General features: G+C 39.7%; 2 protein-coding genes across 7 annotated transcripts in view; both read right to left on the reverse strand.

Moving 5' to 3' along the window:
* ARFGAP3 (ADP ribosylation factor GTPase activating protein 3) overlaps nt 1-4,138 on the reverse strand; it is a 47,712-nt gene extending 43,574 nt beyond the window's left edge. For 2 of the 4 annotated variants that reach the window (XM_061582329.1, XM_061582328.1), the window contains exon 1: nt 3,875-4,138. In XM_061582329.1, coding sequence (XP_061438313.1) covers nt 3,875-3,943 — 69 coding nt within the window. In that variant the 5' untranslated portion in view covers nt 3,944-4,138. The remainder of the gene's footprint in view (nt 1-3,874) is intronic. The other 2 variants (XM_061582332.1, XM_061582330.1) reach the window with 1 other exon arrangement.
* Nucleotides 4,139-8,324: 4,186 nt separating this feature from the next.
* PACSIN2 (protein kinase C and casein kinase substrate in neurons 2) overlaps nt 8,325-16,483 on the reverse strand; it is a 97,273-nt gene continuing 89,114 nt past the window's right edge. For all 3 annotated transcript variants that reach the window (XM_061582325.1, XM_061582326.1, XM_061582327.1), the window contains 3 exons: nt 12,933-13,049; nt 12,187-12,383; nt 8,325-10,330 (listed from right to left, as the gene is read on the reverse strand). In XM_061582325.1, coding sequence (XP_061438309.1) covers nt 10,218-10,330; nt 12,187-12,383; nt 12,933-13,049 — 427 coding nt within the window. In that variant the 3' untranslated portion in view covers nt 8,325-10,217. The remainder of the gene's footprint in view (nt 10,331-12,186; nt 12,384-12,932; nt 13,050-16,483) is intronic.

Raw genomic sequence — 16,483 nt, forward strand, 5'->3', positions numbered from 1 at the left:
ATAATAAGGATTCAGAATTTCACTTTTGTATTAAAAGTGGCATTGCTTTTAAGGGGAAAAAATCCATGCTAATAAACAAATTAATTAGGAAACAGCTTTGCTCTAAATTAAGAGAATGTATGACACATTTTAGGATGTATAGTAGGTAACTGAGCAGCACTCTAATCCAGCATACAACACACTCACCCTTTAGGTAAATTGGATGAAATAGCAGAAAGCATTGTGAAGATTCAGTGTTACTTCCAAAGTTACAATGCCTCGAGGGTGCAACTTATTTGTTCAGCCTTTCTACAATCCAAGGTATTTATGTACACTAAGCAGTGCTCAGGATGATCATGCACTTCTATATGCAAGTGGTCCCAGGCTATGGTCTGAAGGCACTCATGAGGCCAGCACCCAGGGTCAGGGTCAGTCAGTGCCTGGATGGGAGACCGCCTAGGAACCATATCTAAGCCGCTTTGAGTTTCTATCATGAAAAGAAAGGTGGCATATAAATGTAATAAATAAAATAATAATAAATAAGTGACCTTATGCTGTCTATAACTTACCACAGTTTTATCTCATTATGAGTTTCTGAGGAAAAAACAAAGTTTGCTTGACACACATTCAGAGCTGCAAGTAGTTAGGTATCCCAAAGATTTCACAGGGAGAGTCTCTTCTATTTGTCCCATCAGCAGGAATGTGCTGTATGGTGACACAAGATCTATAGCTGTCACAACTGTGGAATCCCCTGCCCCGAGAGGCACAATCAGCCTCTACTGTGATGGAATTCGGGCACCACGTCAAAACACAGCTGTTCACCCAGGCTTTTGGTGGCACTGACTATTCTCAAGACTTTTGGAATTTGGGGAGTATTATGTCTGCTGCCATATTTTCATTTCTATTTGCTGCTCCTTTCTGCCCTAATGTTTTAAATTGTTGATTTATTAATAAGTTAATTTCATCTGTATTTTATTGGTTTGTAAACCACTCTGTGTTCATTTGAATGAAGGGCAGTTAAGTAGAACAGATAAAACAAACGAAGAATTTTTTCTCCTGATTCTGAAAGAGAGGTTTCAGTGGAGGGTGTTTTTTTTATTAGAGGAACATTAAAATGCAAAGGCATCTACAAAGCCATGCAAAGTCAGACCACTGATAACTGAAATATCTACAAGGGGGGGGAAACAAACATCTATTATAACTGTATCTTTGCCATACCTTGATGTCTTAACAAACGTGAGGTGTTCCTAATAAATTTGAAACGACTGTATTTTCAGTAACAACTTGATACCCAAGATATATTCTCTTCTGTGCTAAACACCTGCATTACCTAAATTAAGGAATTATTCTAAGCAGAATATCAAGACAAAATTTTATTTCACTAGGTATTTCATGTGTTCTGTTATCAGTGGACACCTTCCTATCAACCCCTGACCACCCAACAAGGCCGGTTCCAGGTTTCTGGGGGCTCTCAGGCACAGTGGACCCTTGTGCCCTCCCTAAAGGGTCACTGCCTCATCTCCTCCTGTTGCCCATCTTCACTGCTGTGGGGGTCCGCCACTATTGGTACCGCCTCCTCCTCTACTCTCACTTGCCCATCCCTTCAGCATTAAAAGCTGTGGGTGTTCCACCGTAAGCCCTTCCACAGCCACTGCTGCCAGAAACACATCAGGCCCTAACCCCTCAGCAGCAGTTGCCTCACAGACACCGCAGTTACCATGCGAGGCACCGCGGGAGAGCAAGAAGCTTTCTGCACCGTAGAAGCTGCTTCTGAGAAGGCTGAGCCCAATATGCTTTCAGTGGCAGCTGTGGAAGGCTTTGCGGTGGAGCACCCAAAGCCTCCAGCCACTGAAGGGATGGCCAGGCAAGTGCGGAGGTGGTGGTAGTGGCACCAGAAGGCCCCTGCAGCAACAAAGATGGGCGGCAGGAGGATTACCAGGCCTGGCACTGGAGGATAGTGGGTCCCTGGGAGCTCCTGGGCCCTTGGGTCAGTGCCAGATGTTGCTGCCTGCTGGTGCTAGGCCTGCCATCCAATATTCAATAATCTGTTGCACTCAAAGACAGGTAGAAATTCTCTTGCAAGATCAGAGCAAGGACCACTTAGACTAGCACTCTGTTTCCAACAGCAGCCATCCAGATACCCCTGGGAGGTCATGATAATAAAGGTAATAGCAATTTCCTTCACTTTGTTAGCAGTATCCAATAGTACACAAAAGTGTAGACTACCCCTGAAAATGGAAGCTTCATTTTGCTATCATAGCTAGCAGAAGATGGTATATGGACCCATCCTCCATAATCGCTTGTTTAGAGCCACCTAAGCAAGAGACCATTATGTCTTATGGAGGAAAATTCCAAAATTTAGTTATGTTGTGGTGTGAAGAAGTCTCCTTTTTGTCTGGGTTTAAAAAATTACTAAAAGCAAAATGGTAGCAATATCTTCAGAGCAGCTTCTATATATATGCTTTTGAGAAATGTTTAGGCAGAACAGAAAAGAAACTAACTCTTGACTGTTAAATGAACATACATAGAACAAAGTTATTACTAAAGCAAATCAGTCCACTAATCAAACTAGGACATTTTGTGTTCTTTGGCTAATTGGCTAACCTGCAGCATTAGTATGGTGCAGCAGCAGACAATTTAGTGTTGAGCCCTCCTCTCAGGTTCACATCATTGGGGAAACCACTCTCTCAGGATAAACTATAGTGCTATGTAAAAATAATTATGAGCATTTTACATAGTTTGAAGATGGTTGAAAGCCTTTCACATATATTAACTTATTAGCCAGAAAATACCCTTGCAATTATCCACATAATATATTTGCATACTGAGCTCATGGGTTAACATTTGAACAGGAATATTCCTGACTCATAAATGCCACTACATCTTGTTTTGCCTTGGAGAATTGAGTAAAGAAATAAAACGTCAGCAATAACTTATGAAAAAGTTTGTCTGCAAATATGTGCATTAAATCACTTAAGATTTCAGCCCCTTCCTCAAGTCTGTAAAACAACCGTTCCCAAACTGTGGTCTGCAGACCACCAGTGGTTTACAGCATATCTCTGGATTTGTGACTAATGACAGAAGATAGCACAATAAATCGCACTGAATATTCATACTGATCTTTGAATTGTTTTTATTGCTTCTTTTATTTCTTATATTTTATTGTATTACAATCCGAATTCTATAGAATTACAATTGTTACAACATGCAGAAAAAATATTAAATGCACTGTCAAGATCCAAAGCAATTTTCAAGTGGTCCATGGGGGAAAGAGATCAAAACAATTGCTCTCCAAATTAAGCTTATGTGGCAGAGCCATAAGAGAATGCACCTTACAATGCAATCCTAACAATACCAACTCAAAAGTACTAAAGAATTCAATGGGGCTCACTCCCATATAAATGGGGTTAGAGCCACAGCCTTAATTCTTAATTAGCAAACATGCATTTAAATGCAACACACATGAACATTAATGCTAATATACGATGAGATTACATTAAATGACAGATTAAGAGTGGGAGAATACAACACACAGTAAGGCGACAATCCTAACCGTGTCTACTCAGAACTAATTCCCATCGAATTCAATGGGATTTACTGCAGGTAAACGGGGTTAGGATTGCAGCCCAAGCCTTTAATAATTAGGAGAGGCAATACAGTTTAGGCTCCCAGATTGTTAGGATGAAAAAAACTGTATTACGGATGCTCAAAGAGCGCCCCTATTTCTTCCATGAGATGACAGAAAAATATAAAAACAGAGACTGCACCGCAAGTAGACAAGAGAAGAAGGAATCCAGCCCCAGTAGCTCCGCCCCTCGCGGCAGTGCAACGTGTCACTAGCAAAGTTCATCTCCCCCAGGATTGGAAGAAGAAAAGACAAAAAAACCCACTTCACCTTGTTCGTCGGAACGGCGCGGAGCCGTTTGAAGACGGCGACAATGTCCTGCTTGCTGGGCTCGCACATCCTCCCTCTCTCGCCGTCTCACGTCCACAGAAAGAAGGCTGAGACCGAGCAACTACCGCTGCCGCCGTCCCGACTCAACACAGGCTAAAGGAGCAAGAAAACAGGCGCACCTAGGCTCATCCAACAAGGCGGCCCAAGGGAGGCGGGGCGTCAGCGTCTGGTGGGTACAGGCAACGTCGCACTACGCATGCGCCGTCGAAGAAAAACGCGGCTGATTTGTTAAGTGTGGATTGGGAGAGGCGCTGTTGGATCGTAGGGGCGGGGTTTCCTTGGCGGCCCGCGCGCTGGTTCGACAATCTCCCTTAGCGTTTCCTAGGCGATTGGAAGGGAGGATGGGAGGCAAGGCCCAAGGGTAGTAGTGGGTTGAGATTAGTCGCGGGGACTCATAAAGAACCGGCAAGATGGGGAATGCGAGAGGAGGCAGCCGGTTGGAGGCTTAAGATGCACCGCGAAAGCAGTAAGCGTGTCCTGTGTTGCTACACAGACGATGTCCATTCCGACTGGCCCAGTGTGTTTATTCAGAAGCAAGTCCAACTCGGTTCCACGGGGCTTACTGCGCAAGTAGGTAAAAGTCCGGGTTGTGACCCCACTTATTTTACATGGAAGGTCTTCAACCGGCCCTTGCCTGAAACGTCCGCGCTCCCCCCGCCAGATGCCAACTCAGAATGCCTGAGTCACATCCTTAGAATGACGCACACTCCCCGCGGAGAGCTTCAGTCGGGTTGCCAGTGTTAATGCGCTCGCCTGGTTCGTAATGGAAAAGAAACCAAAGCTAAGTTTTGCAGAGGTAGCTAATAATAACGAAAGACATACCTTGTTTTAGTAAGTTTGGTTACATGCTCACAGGATAAACGGTAAAGGAGGCCCCCATTCGTAGTATACATTTAAAGCAATGTAATGCCATTTTAAACGGTCATGGAATCCTGAGGACTGTAGTTTAAGGGTGCTGAAAGTTATGGACTAATTTGCACAGTGTCAATACGTGTTCTTAAAGTAATATACAGGAGCCTCTATGTAGATTTAGATCTAAGTCCATCTAGAAGTAGCATGAAAAATGACCCCCACAGCAGGTGTGGTATGGAGTGGGAAAATGCATGCTGATCTGTCTTCTGCCAGACATGGAAGAAGTATCCCTGAAAATGTTTGATTTATTTTATGACCCCATGAGGAAACAGCAGTCAAACCACAAAGTGACTGTCAGATTATAGAAGTACGAATGCAGCAATTATATGACACAGTTAAAATGGTGATAGCTATATACCATCTAGGCAGTGACCAATTTGGGTAGACTTGGCATCTGGACATTTTTTTTACCCATAGTGAAAACTGAGTTTCTCCTTTGGCTGTCATAACCCTTTACCCAGTTTTTTCCACCATTCCAGGCTTCATTTTTCCCCTTTGCACCCCCCTCCCCTGGCTTCATCCTTCCAGAACCACTTTTCCTACCTAGGAGTGCTGTACAAAATAAATTGTACATTTTATCCTAAAATACAGCTGTCCAAATCTGAACCACACATCCCTTATTAGAATCTTCTGCTTTCAATTTACAAGCAAGCAAAGCCTGGTTTCATAAGCCTCCATATTTGTTGTTTCCTAACATCAGAATATGTTTGTCTACAATATTTAAAACAAAGCTGACTTTTAAAATTTTATCTTCATGTCTAGTTACTACCAAATGGGCCACCAATTGTTAAAGACTATTAGGTCTTGAGCAGTCTCATTTAAGAAACGTTTAGAAGTAGCTTCCTCGACACCTATAGAATCTACTTTCTGGCTTTGGCAATTAAATCTCCAACTTGACAGTATATTGCATTTGCTACATCTGCTGTTGTTGGAGTCAACCTTTGTCCACATGTTGATGATCAGCCTGTCTGTATCAAAGTGCAGTGTGACTGCAACACTAGGTCCACAGGGGTTCTAGAACAGGGAGGGAGTATTGACATACAATGCATCTGGGAACCTGTCCTATTTCCTGCTGTCTGAGCATCAGCAGGCATTACCATTGCTCTTGGTATTTAATTGGATAGACAGGGTGAAGGCAGATGCAACATTTTAAGAGCAGTGAGAATGGTTTCACCATGTTAAATACAGCTGTACTTTCTGTCATGGGGCAAGCTCTGAAAAACTGTTCTGCAACTTTTCAGCGTGGGTCAGTTTGAACCTGGGAAGAATCACCTGATAAAGGTTTCTACTGGTTAGCATAGGGTAGCCAACACAGTGGTCTCCAGATATGGATTCCAGTTCGCATCAGCCCCAGCCAGCATGGCCAGTGATCAGGGCTAATGGGAACTGAAGTCCATCATCATCATCTGAAGGGTATCAAATTAGTCGGTCCCTAGAGCACATTAGATCACCAGGTCCCCACCTCTAAAGCAGTTTTGCAACTGTTTAAAAGGGTATTCAAAAAGTGCCAGATTAACATATAATGGGGAATTTTATATATACATACATGTATAGCTAATGGGAAATTCAATATACATAAACAATAAGCAAAATATATTCTTTTATAAAGAATAAAGCTATAAAGGCTATAAAGGTTCATAACATTTTAATAGTTTAGTAGGAAGCCAGACCCTTTTTCTTCTTGCAGCTGTCCCCCTGACTATGCTGGTTGTTTGGAACTACTTGTACTCAAAACAATTGATAACAAACACTGAACATCCCTGTACTCTCCAAGACGTAGAAAGGATTGCATTAACTAAAATGCTTGGCTCACAGCGAAAATGTACTTTCATGTGAAGTACTGAACATTGCCAAATTCATTAGTACACCAAATTCACTAGAACACAATGCAGAGAACTACAGTACCTATGCAATGCCTATGCAAAATGCCTGTGTAATACTGTAATGCCTATGTCATTCTGATGTATTAAATCCTGATTGGTAGATGCTAGTCTTTGTCCTAAAATGTATTAAAAACCCAGGCAACCAGTGCCATGGTGCAGTTCTCCACTCACTCAGAGGGAGACAGACCAAGTGTACTCTTGTCATCCAATAAAAGCCTACCTTTTTGCTCCAAGCCTGTGTCTTCAAAATATTTTATTCAAGGACCCCCAGCAAAAGAACCCAAGGAGAAATACAAAATTCTCCAACACATATGTGTGAAAGTGTACTTGCCTGGTTTTATTTTGAAAAGCGGCAGAGCCTATCTGAAGCATCTGGGTAGAAACAAGACTGACAGCCATGCTAGCATTTGGTTTAATGGATTACCTGGGATAATGTCTTCTCTGTGGTGGCACCTGGGCTTCCCCTCTACCTAGGCCTTTTTGGAGAACCAATATCTTAACATGGGGTATTAATATGACTACTGCTGCTTATTGTTTTAACATATTGTTATATATCCTCTCCCTTAAATATTAGACAGGTGCCATCTCAATTATCGTTTGACACCTACTGAAGACTTTCTGCTTTCAACAAGCCTTTTAAAAGTAGAGACTTTATTCCAGTCTGCGTCTGTATTGAAAAGTTTTCAAGTTTCTTAAAAGATGTTTTTAATAAGTTTTGATATGTTTTAAAGTCTTTTGATTTTAAGATGTTTTAGGGTTCTTTTAGTTTTTTTATTTACCACCCTGGGCTCCTTCTAAGAAGGAGGGCAGGAAATAAATTTAATAAATAATAATAATATTTTAAATTGTACTTACTGAAGGTTATTCTTCTCTTGTAACCCATCCTGGATCAAGAAATGATGACAGGCAGAATATAAATTAATAAATAAAGCAAGTTGCAAAGCCATTGTTAAATGCTAGTGCGGCAAGCCTGTAAAGTCCCACTGAACTCAATGGGAGTTTTTCTGAGTAGAGATATATAGGTGAGTGTTCCAAGCAAGTCTTCACCATTAAAGTCCCTATTTGGGAAAGATAATGTAGTCATTTAGGGAAATGCTTGTAAAGATGTCATGGTTGATTGAGTAATTTCTCTGTCCAGCCCTATTCAGTGTTAGCTTTCTCTCAGGATATTCATGCCTGAACACAAATAGATTTTATATTTACACTTGCTTAGTGTGAAAGCTTGATGGGACTGTACTTTGTCTATTCTGTATTGAAGACAGCATTTATTCCAGTCAAAGCATATTTAGTGTTTCATTCTTTTTATAGGCATACATCCATAGTTGGGGGCTGGAGGACAGTAACTATCTCTTATCCCATATTAGCCAAGGTCATGTGTGCATTCCTGGGACAAATATTCTACTTGTCATTTATGCATGTATCAGATTGAACAAAAATGGCTACTTATATTAAGGTGCAGTCAAGGGCAAATACAGTGTTTACAATAAAAAACCCTACTTGGGCAGTAAAATTGTGTTCAGTATATTTAAGATTTTATTATTTTTAAAATAGTGTATTATACAGAAAAAATATTCCAGACTCTTTATTTCAGAACATTTGTTGCAACTCTTCCATTTATGAACAATTATGCTGGAATATTATAATGACAGATCTAATACTCAACCTTATGCAATTGAACTTCATATGTTAATAAATACCTCAGTCTCCAAAAGCAAATGTAATACCAGGGAGCACTTACAGCATTTTAATTGTCAAAATGTTATTTCAATTACAGTGTAGTTCCCTAAAATAGCATTTCTATTTACCTGATAAGATTTAGATTTTCTATAAAGCAACTTGTTCCAACATGTGCACAATTTAGCTATTTAAGTTTCCTACAAATGTATACAATTTGACACTTTTACAGCTGATTTGCAATTACAAACAAGTAGAAGATTTTACAGTGTTCTGCTACAATAATCCACAGTGGGGCTAATGCTAGTTTGTATTTGAAGCCACAATTTTACCTACAAATATAAGTCTTGGGATGCAACTACTATGTTCATCTTATTTGAGAAGCGAGGTCCAGAATACTTACGCCTCACTCCAGTGTGCAGTGGCCACAGAAGGATCCCAAGAAAAAAGCCCAGTCTTTCCACACCACAGTGTGCCAGGCCATGACAAGGAATTATAAGCTTGTGTGTGACTCACAACTCTCCACTCAGCCCTCACCCCTCCAATCAGCCAAGGAAAGAGGTATTCTTTGATCAACAGATGTGGGAAGGGTAGATAGGGACATGGGGATGCATACAGGGCTCCATTCCTTGAAATGACTCAGTATGGAAGGAGGGTAAGAACTGAAGTCTTATCACCCAATGACAATCCCTTTGAGTGCTATGACCACAGTGGACTGGACTGAGCAATTGATCTACCTTATATTTAAATGAGTATGCACTGGCAAAGCAGAATTTAAATATGCCTATAATTTAAATTGCTTATTCTAAAGCTGCAACCCACTTCTCAGTGAAGTTGACAGCAAACTCACATTTACTAGAGCTGGACTCCACCTTAAATGCTAATTTAGATATGCTCTTTAAACATTTCAATAGCAAATTATATATATATACATATACACAACTTAAAGAGCATCTCAAAAAAGCATTAATCTATTTTACAGTCCTGCTTTAAAAATAATCTTCATATACGTTTCCAAATCACACGAAATCAGTAACAACTTGCAAAACTAAGTTTCTCAGCAAGAATATGATAGAAATTAGTTTAAATATTTGATTTTTAGAAATCTACCTAAAGTAGTCATTTGGGAAACTCATATTTCAGGTGTCAAAATGCATGAAGCATTCAAGAAACCCAAACTAATATTTGCAGACAATTCTGCTACAGTCTTCTGTAACAGACACAATCTGGCATTTTACACCATTAAGCCATGCTGATAGCATGGAAAGGTTAACTCTACAATGTAGACTGGTGAATAATCAGAGTCATAATTTAAGTAGCAGTAGATGAACCAGACATGAAAAGATGGCAGACTACATAGTCTTTAAATAAAAATTGCATATTTCAAATATTGCTAGGGACAGATAACAAAATCGCAATTAAAAAGTTGCAAATTATTGTAGGTCACTTAAAATAACGGATTTAAACCAAAATCAATGTAAGCCACCACCCAGAATACTGGCATCGAGGCATTACCAAATTTGGAAATATACCAAGTCATGATAAAACAGTAAATTGGCAATAGGTTCTAAAAATATTGTTTTCTTGCCAGCTGAACTTTTCCACTCTGTCCTGGTTATTTTGTGCTGTGTATAAGCTGCCCACCTTTCCCCAGTTTCACCTTAAATTGTTAACCATTTTCCCAAGGGACAAGATATCAATCCATCATTCATTTACATTAAAAGAAATATATACACTTTTCAACCCATTTCAGTTCCCCTCACTTTGAGCCACAAGCATCATATTGGCTACAACAGCACTTCCAGAACTATTTGTCACTGGATTGGCTCTACGTAGTTTGCTGGATACAGGCCAACTTGTCCATTGTCCAGACGACCTTTGCACCAGCCTTGTTCATCTTCATCTTCTATTTTAGTTAGCTCTTCCCCTGGGAGGGAAAAAAGTCATTTAAGAACCTATAAACAGCAATCCCCATTAGTTTGAGGAAACCGAGTGTTCCCCATTGCAGTTACAGCATTCAATTTTTACCCCAGTAAGCATCCGAGTATTAAATGTCTGGTTTATCACATTCCTCCCCACACTGTAATGAAAACTTCCATTAAAGCACAAGGTTAACAGGATGAGCACCAGATATCAGGGAAATTAGGTGCTGATATTAAGCATTACTTGTCAGAATGAAGATGCATCTAATGCCAGATGAGACAAGACAAACCTGCACCAGTCGCAATATTGAAACTTTTGCATATCTAATCCCAGAGACATAGGCAGGTTTTTAAAAGATCAGGTTTCATTCGTTAAAAAAAAAAACCTATGGGACATTTCCTATTCAAAGTACAAATTTTCAACACCATCAAGACAGTGATTGCTATAGCAATATCTATTTTTAAAAGCTACTGTTACTATTGAAAATGCACTAGGAATACCCTGTCCTTCTCTAATCAGATTAAGCACAAGCAGGAAGAAAATCCTTCACTGTTTTTGACTTAAAAATCATTAAGCACCACATAAATAATTTACTTAATATGACACTGGTTCTTGCCGCTAATATTTTTATTTTAGAATAATTGTACAGACCTTTCTTACACAAATCTTACACAGTTGCCACTACATATTATCTTTCAATGGAGGGTAATTCCATAGTGACCAACATAATATTTGTAAGCTTCTTTACATAATATTTTGCTTTATCTATTATTTTAACTTCAATTATTAAACTACCTTTGTGTTAACTGGATTGATCTTCCCTACAAAAATAATCAAGTATTCCACAGGTAGTTTAAATGCTTTCTTTTTAATGTGTTTTTAAAAATGTAACCATCCTCAAGAATTTATATATAAATTTGAATCATTGTACTCTCTTGAAGTTTGAATACAAAAATATATTTACAGCAACACAGAGCTAATGTTTCATGGGCAAGTGTAAAACTTATGGGAATGTTCATTGGAAACTATGGAAAAATGGTTTTCTGGCAAATGACCTATAACCAACATAACCAGCATAATATGTGAAAATTCACTGACAAACACTCACAAATAAATGCCTCCCAAGCATATGGCACTTTACTATGCATTTACAAGTTGCAGATCAGCATCAAGTCAATGTGGGAAACTGATGCCCGTCAAAGTTTAATCTTGGCAGTGGCAACACCCTAATAACTTGTTTCTTTTCAACCAGACATTTATCATTTGTAGGGAAGACAAATGTCACCCTTTTTGAAGGAGAGGATTTCATATTAATCATAACGCATCATCAGGCCAATACATTTTCTTTTCAATTTCCCTGTCTCAAACTCAACAATGTTGAGCTGCCAACAAAGTTGCCAACTGATACCAGTAATTCAGCGGCTGTGGCTGTTTCTGCTTCTGCACTTTCTTTCAGAATAATCACATTCCCATAGGTGAGATAAGGATCAGACTCATGGGCCAAATTTGAGATGCAGGCAGGGCTAGCTAGCTGGCCATTGCGAAAACAGAATGGTAGACCAAATGAGCCCTTGGTCTGATCAAACAGGGCTCTTAAATGTTCTTAGAGATGCTTGTGGTATTTTCTGCCTCAAGTGCCTCAATAAGTTGGCTGGAGCTGAGTACTATATATGTTGAATAGGGGGTTTATTGATTGATTGATTGATTGCATTTGTATACCGCCACGTAGCCGGAGCTCTCTGGGCGGTTCACAACAATTAAACCTATTCTTTCTCAGACAGCAAAATATTTTGGGCCAGTCCTGTGTCTTGCACCCTTTCATTGCAGAAAAAAAGGTTAATATGACTAAAGAGTACTTACCAATCTTGAAACTTAGTTCATCATGTTCTTGACCCTCATAATCATACAAAGCTCGTACTCTAACTTCCATTGTAGGGGAGGTATCCTCATCAAATGGATTTGTTTCTCCCTGAGCATCACTGGATGAAAAAGGATTGTTGGTCTCCTCATCAGACCACTCTGTAGCATAACTTTGGTTTTTCTCCGAGCTGCTAACACTAAACAGAAGATGATATTTGTTTAGCTTCCCGCAGCAAAACTAGCTTAGCAGGGAGCGGGATACATATAAAAATCAACACTGCAGCAGCAGGGGCACCTGTTTAAAAATGCCATGCTTTGCCATTTCAAACATCCAGAGCAATTCCAGTTTTCGCATATAGTGCATTTAGAGATAATACAAGTGAACACAGGATGTTTACCACTGACACAAGCATCAGGGACAATATATCCATTTGAGAATAAATGTTAAATGGCAAGAAAGCCTCAGAGTGGGTCACACCCAATGAGCACAGCCAGCAGCAAAGTTTCAGCAATAGTTTCAAAGCATACTACCATAGTTAACTTTTGTAGAACCAGTGAAGAAAAACAAACCAGAAAACAAAAGTGTGATAGGGCATTGGAATGTTAGTCAGATTTGCAACAACATACAACCTCTCAACAAGGATTTCATGCATTGTGACACATAATGCTTTTGTCGAAACCTGGAGTTGGAAACCCTGGATAGAAAAAGTGTAAGCATAAAAAACAGAGAACAGTCTTTCACCAACTTTTTGATTTTATTGTCCTCCTTTTCACTGACAGTACTTCCAGTATCCTCTTCATCTTCAAAGGGATTGTAACTTGACTGTACTGACTGCACTGTGTTACTCGGGACACTAAGGTTGCTATTTGGGAGAAAAAAATCATTAAGGTGACCCTACGATATCATGGAGTCAATATATATGCAGTTAGTACCAGAGACAGACATGCACATTTTTTTCTAAGATGTAAAACTAAAATTGCAGCTTTCATATTAGGGTTTCCTTATCTTCCCTTGTCCCAAAGCAATTTCTAACTTACTTCTCTTCAGAAACAATGTCTGTTCAATCAATTAATGTTCCTTGTTATAACAAGCATCTGTTGTCTGGTTTGGACAGCCCTGAGGCCAATCTAGCATCCCAGTTTTGAACTGGTTTCAGAGCAAATTTTGCATAGAAAGTAATATGGATACACTGATTCTGACTTCATGGTAAACCACAGTTAGCATTAGCCAGGAAAGGCAAAAACTACACAAAGCTGACAGGACACTCCAGATTGGTCCTCTTATGACATCTCAATCAGGCCTATTTAATAATCTCACAAGGCTAAGACAGCTACCAGGCCAATATCACACTGGGCAGGGCCATGGGAGTACCTTTCAGATCTTGATAACCAGAAGTTTTTTTAAAAGAGGAAGCATCGATACCATTTTAAAGGTGTGAGGGCCAATTTACATTGTGAAGTCACTTACTGATCTGACAAGCCTAACACCCATAGGACAGCTGTAATATATCCTAGTGTTCCTGGGGATGGGGTAGACCAAAGTTAAGGATGTGGGAATTATACAGAAGTATTTCTTACACACAGTTTATTTGTCATGTAAGAACTAAGAATAAAACATAATAGAATAGACTAAACCTTGGCTGGGATCATGTGTACAAGAAGCTGCTTATTAGATAATGATATGCACGATCAATCAGATTTTCCACACGACAATTTCCTGTCTTATTTATAAAAACATTTATATACTGCTATTCATGAAAAAAATCAAAATGGTTTACAACAAAAATACATAATAAACCCATATAAAAATGTTAAACCAGAAATTTAACTATTGCAAAAAGGTATCTTCTCAATTGCTTGCATAAGCCTAGTGGCCTAAAAGTTTTCAGCAGGCATTTAAAAGATCAGAAGAGAAAAAGACAGTAAATGAGCTGCTGAATTTGAGATTATGCACAAATCCTGAACTGATGAAGTTTCAGACTATAGGAGAAATATGTAGTTTAGAATTCACAACAAAACACACACTTCCAGTACTATTAGAACTAGGTACATATTAATACCACAAACAAGAATTAGTAACAGCTCCAGTTCATACAAGATGTTTTGCACTACACATAATAAAACAGTCTCAACAATTCTTCATAACCAATCTCACATGGATAACTTACGATGCTACTGGAGTATTGCAAACCGCAATCCCATTATTGGTAGTATCTAGAATAATAACCCAGTTGCAAAGTTCTTTTGCTGTCTGCATCTATGTTTCCCTGGTATGCCCACACAGGTGACCAGTTGAAGACAGGTATTTGTGAATGGTTCCGCCTGTTTTAGCAGGTCTATTACTGTGCTGACGGTAGCTAAAATTTTAGTATACTGTTACCTGTTCCACCACCCCTCCCCCCCAAAAAAATATTTTAAGTACTGTGCTCCTTTATCTCATGGTAAATAAGTGGTTTACCATTCTAAAAAAGAACCCTTATCAATATTATGGAATTGGAAGCAGAAGCATTTTTTTATTATTAGCAATTAATGTATCTGAAGACAAAAGAAACTCTGAGAATGACCACTCACTTAGGATAGAGGAAACATTCCTCTATCCCACAAGAAGTTTTGTGATCTTCTATGGCTTAGCCTAGTCATGATTGTGAGTACTTGAGAGGGAGCAAAAACTGATCAAGTCTATTCCAGAGGTGGGGGTCCTCAGGCCTTTCCTCCCCTTGTGGCTCTCCCCAGGTCACATCCCTCATCAACACAACCCCATGCTTCTTTTGAGTGCCTTTGCCTAGCTCAGCCTTTCCCAACTAGTGGGCCACCAGGTGTTGTTGGACCACAACTCCCATCAGCCTCAGCCAGCATTGCCAATGGTCAGAAAAGATGGGAACTGTGGTCCAACATCATCTGGTGGCCCACTAGTTGGGAAAGGCTGGCCTAGCTGAAATGTGTCCTTGAACTGTGATAATGCCTCCAGATGAAGAGATGTGTGTGTGTAGAAACCTCTGACATGTAACTGAAATGCAACCTAGTGTACAAAGGGCTACTTTTGCCTCACACTTCACTGTCATATCCCCCCCACCGCAAAGGTTGCCTTGAAGGAATGTGCCCCTTGAGCTAAGAAAGGTTCACCACCCCAATCTATTAACTCAATTAGTTAAATTTAAACTACAAAAATTCCTGAATTACATTCTCTCGAGAGTCTAGCATAACAAATGGTACCTTTCCTGGTTGTACTAACTGTTCTTTAGATCTTTTATGATACCATTGATTATAACAGATCTACCTAGTTCTAAGCAATTTCATAAGCAAATGACAAGCACTAGATTTACAATATTCTTGTCAGGACGCAGTGAAGAGACTATAGGAGGGTTGGGCAACTTTTTCAGCACAAGGCCTGAATTTCCTTGAGGACAACCCTCCAGGGCCCACATGCCAGTAACGTGCTAGTGGAAAGAGTCAGAAGCAGACGTGAGAGCAGAGCAATGGATGTTACTCTTTATACAGCAGGTTGTATTACAACCATGCAGAAGTCACGGTTTCTACATGCATCGTCCACGTAGACAAGCAAGAGACATCACAGTTCAAGAATCATTCCAGCCAGGCAAAAACACTCAAGGAGGATGTGAAACAGGGCTAGTAAGGGGTGTGGCCTGGTGAGAGTCCTGAAGGCCACCTAGAGGGGCCCGAGGATCTCAGTTCCTGGATGGTAGCTTTATAAACCTGGATGGTTGCTTTAATGTATATGATACCAGCATTTCCAATGGAACTGTGGCTAGAAAGGCTGGAAATGCATTTTGTCAGGGTAGACAATACTGTGCTAGATACAGGTCTGACTCAAAATACAACTGCTACTTATCTCCATCTATTTCCAACAAAGCCAAGCATTGTATCTATTTGTGGCAAGACTTATTTTTTACCACTTGCGACTTATTTGCATTATTCTGGAAACTAACCAAACATGTTAATACCTCATTATGACTGTTAAGCAGTTGACAAACTGACCCCCCCAAAAGAAGTAATTTTTCTTTACACAGATTTTAAACTAATATATTACTATTTCTCTGTAGTTGGACATTATCTCCAACCCAACCACTGTATGAGATTGAGGGTAGGGCTATGGCTCTCACAGTCCCACCCACATTTCAAATAAACCAGACAATAGCATGTTTTTCAGAATGAGGTGTCACCCTAACTCTGGGAGATTAGAGACCCTTAAAATCTTGTAGAGGAATTAGCCTCTTCCCAGGGTAAGTCAGGAAAGATCCCACATTAAAACTGAAATATCTCCCAATGCAGTTGGTCA

This window comes from Rhineura floridana, chromosome 8 (assembly GCF_030035675.1).
Source record: "Rhineura floridana isolate rRhiFlo1 chromosome 8, rRhiFlo1.hap2, whole genome shotgun sequence".
NCBI classification, from domain to species: domain Eukaryota; kingdom Metazoa; phylum Chordata; class Lepidosauria; order Squamata; family Rhineuridae; genus Rhineura; species Rhineura floridana.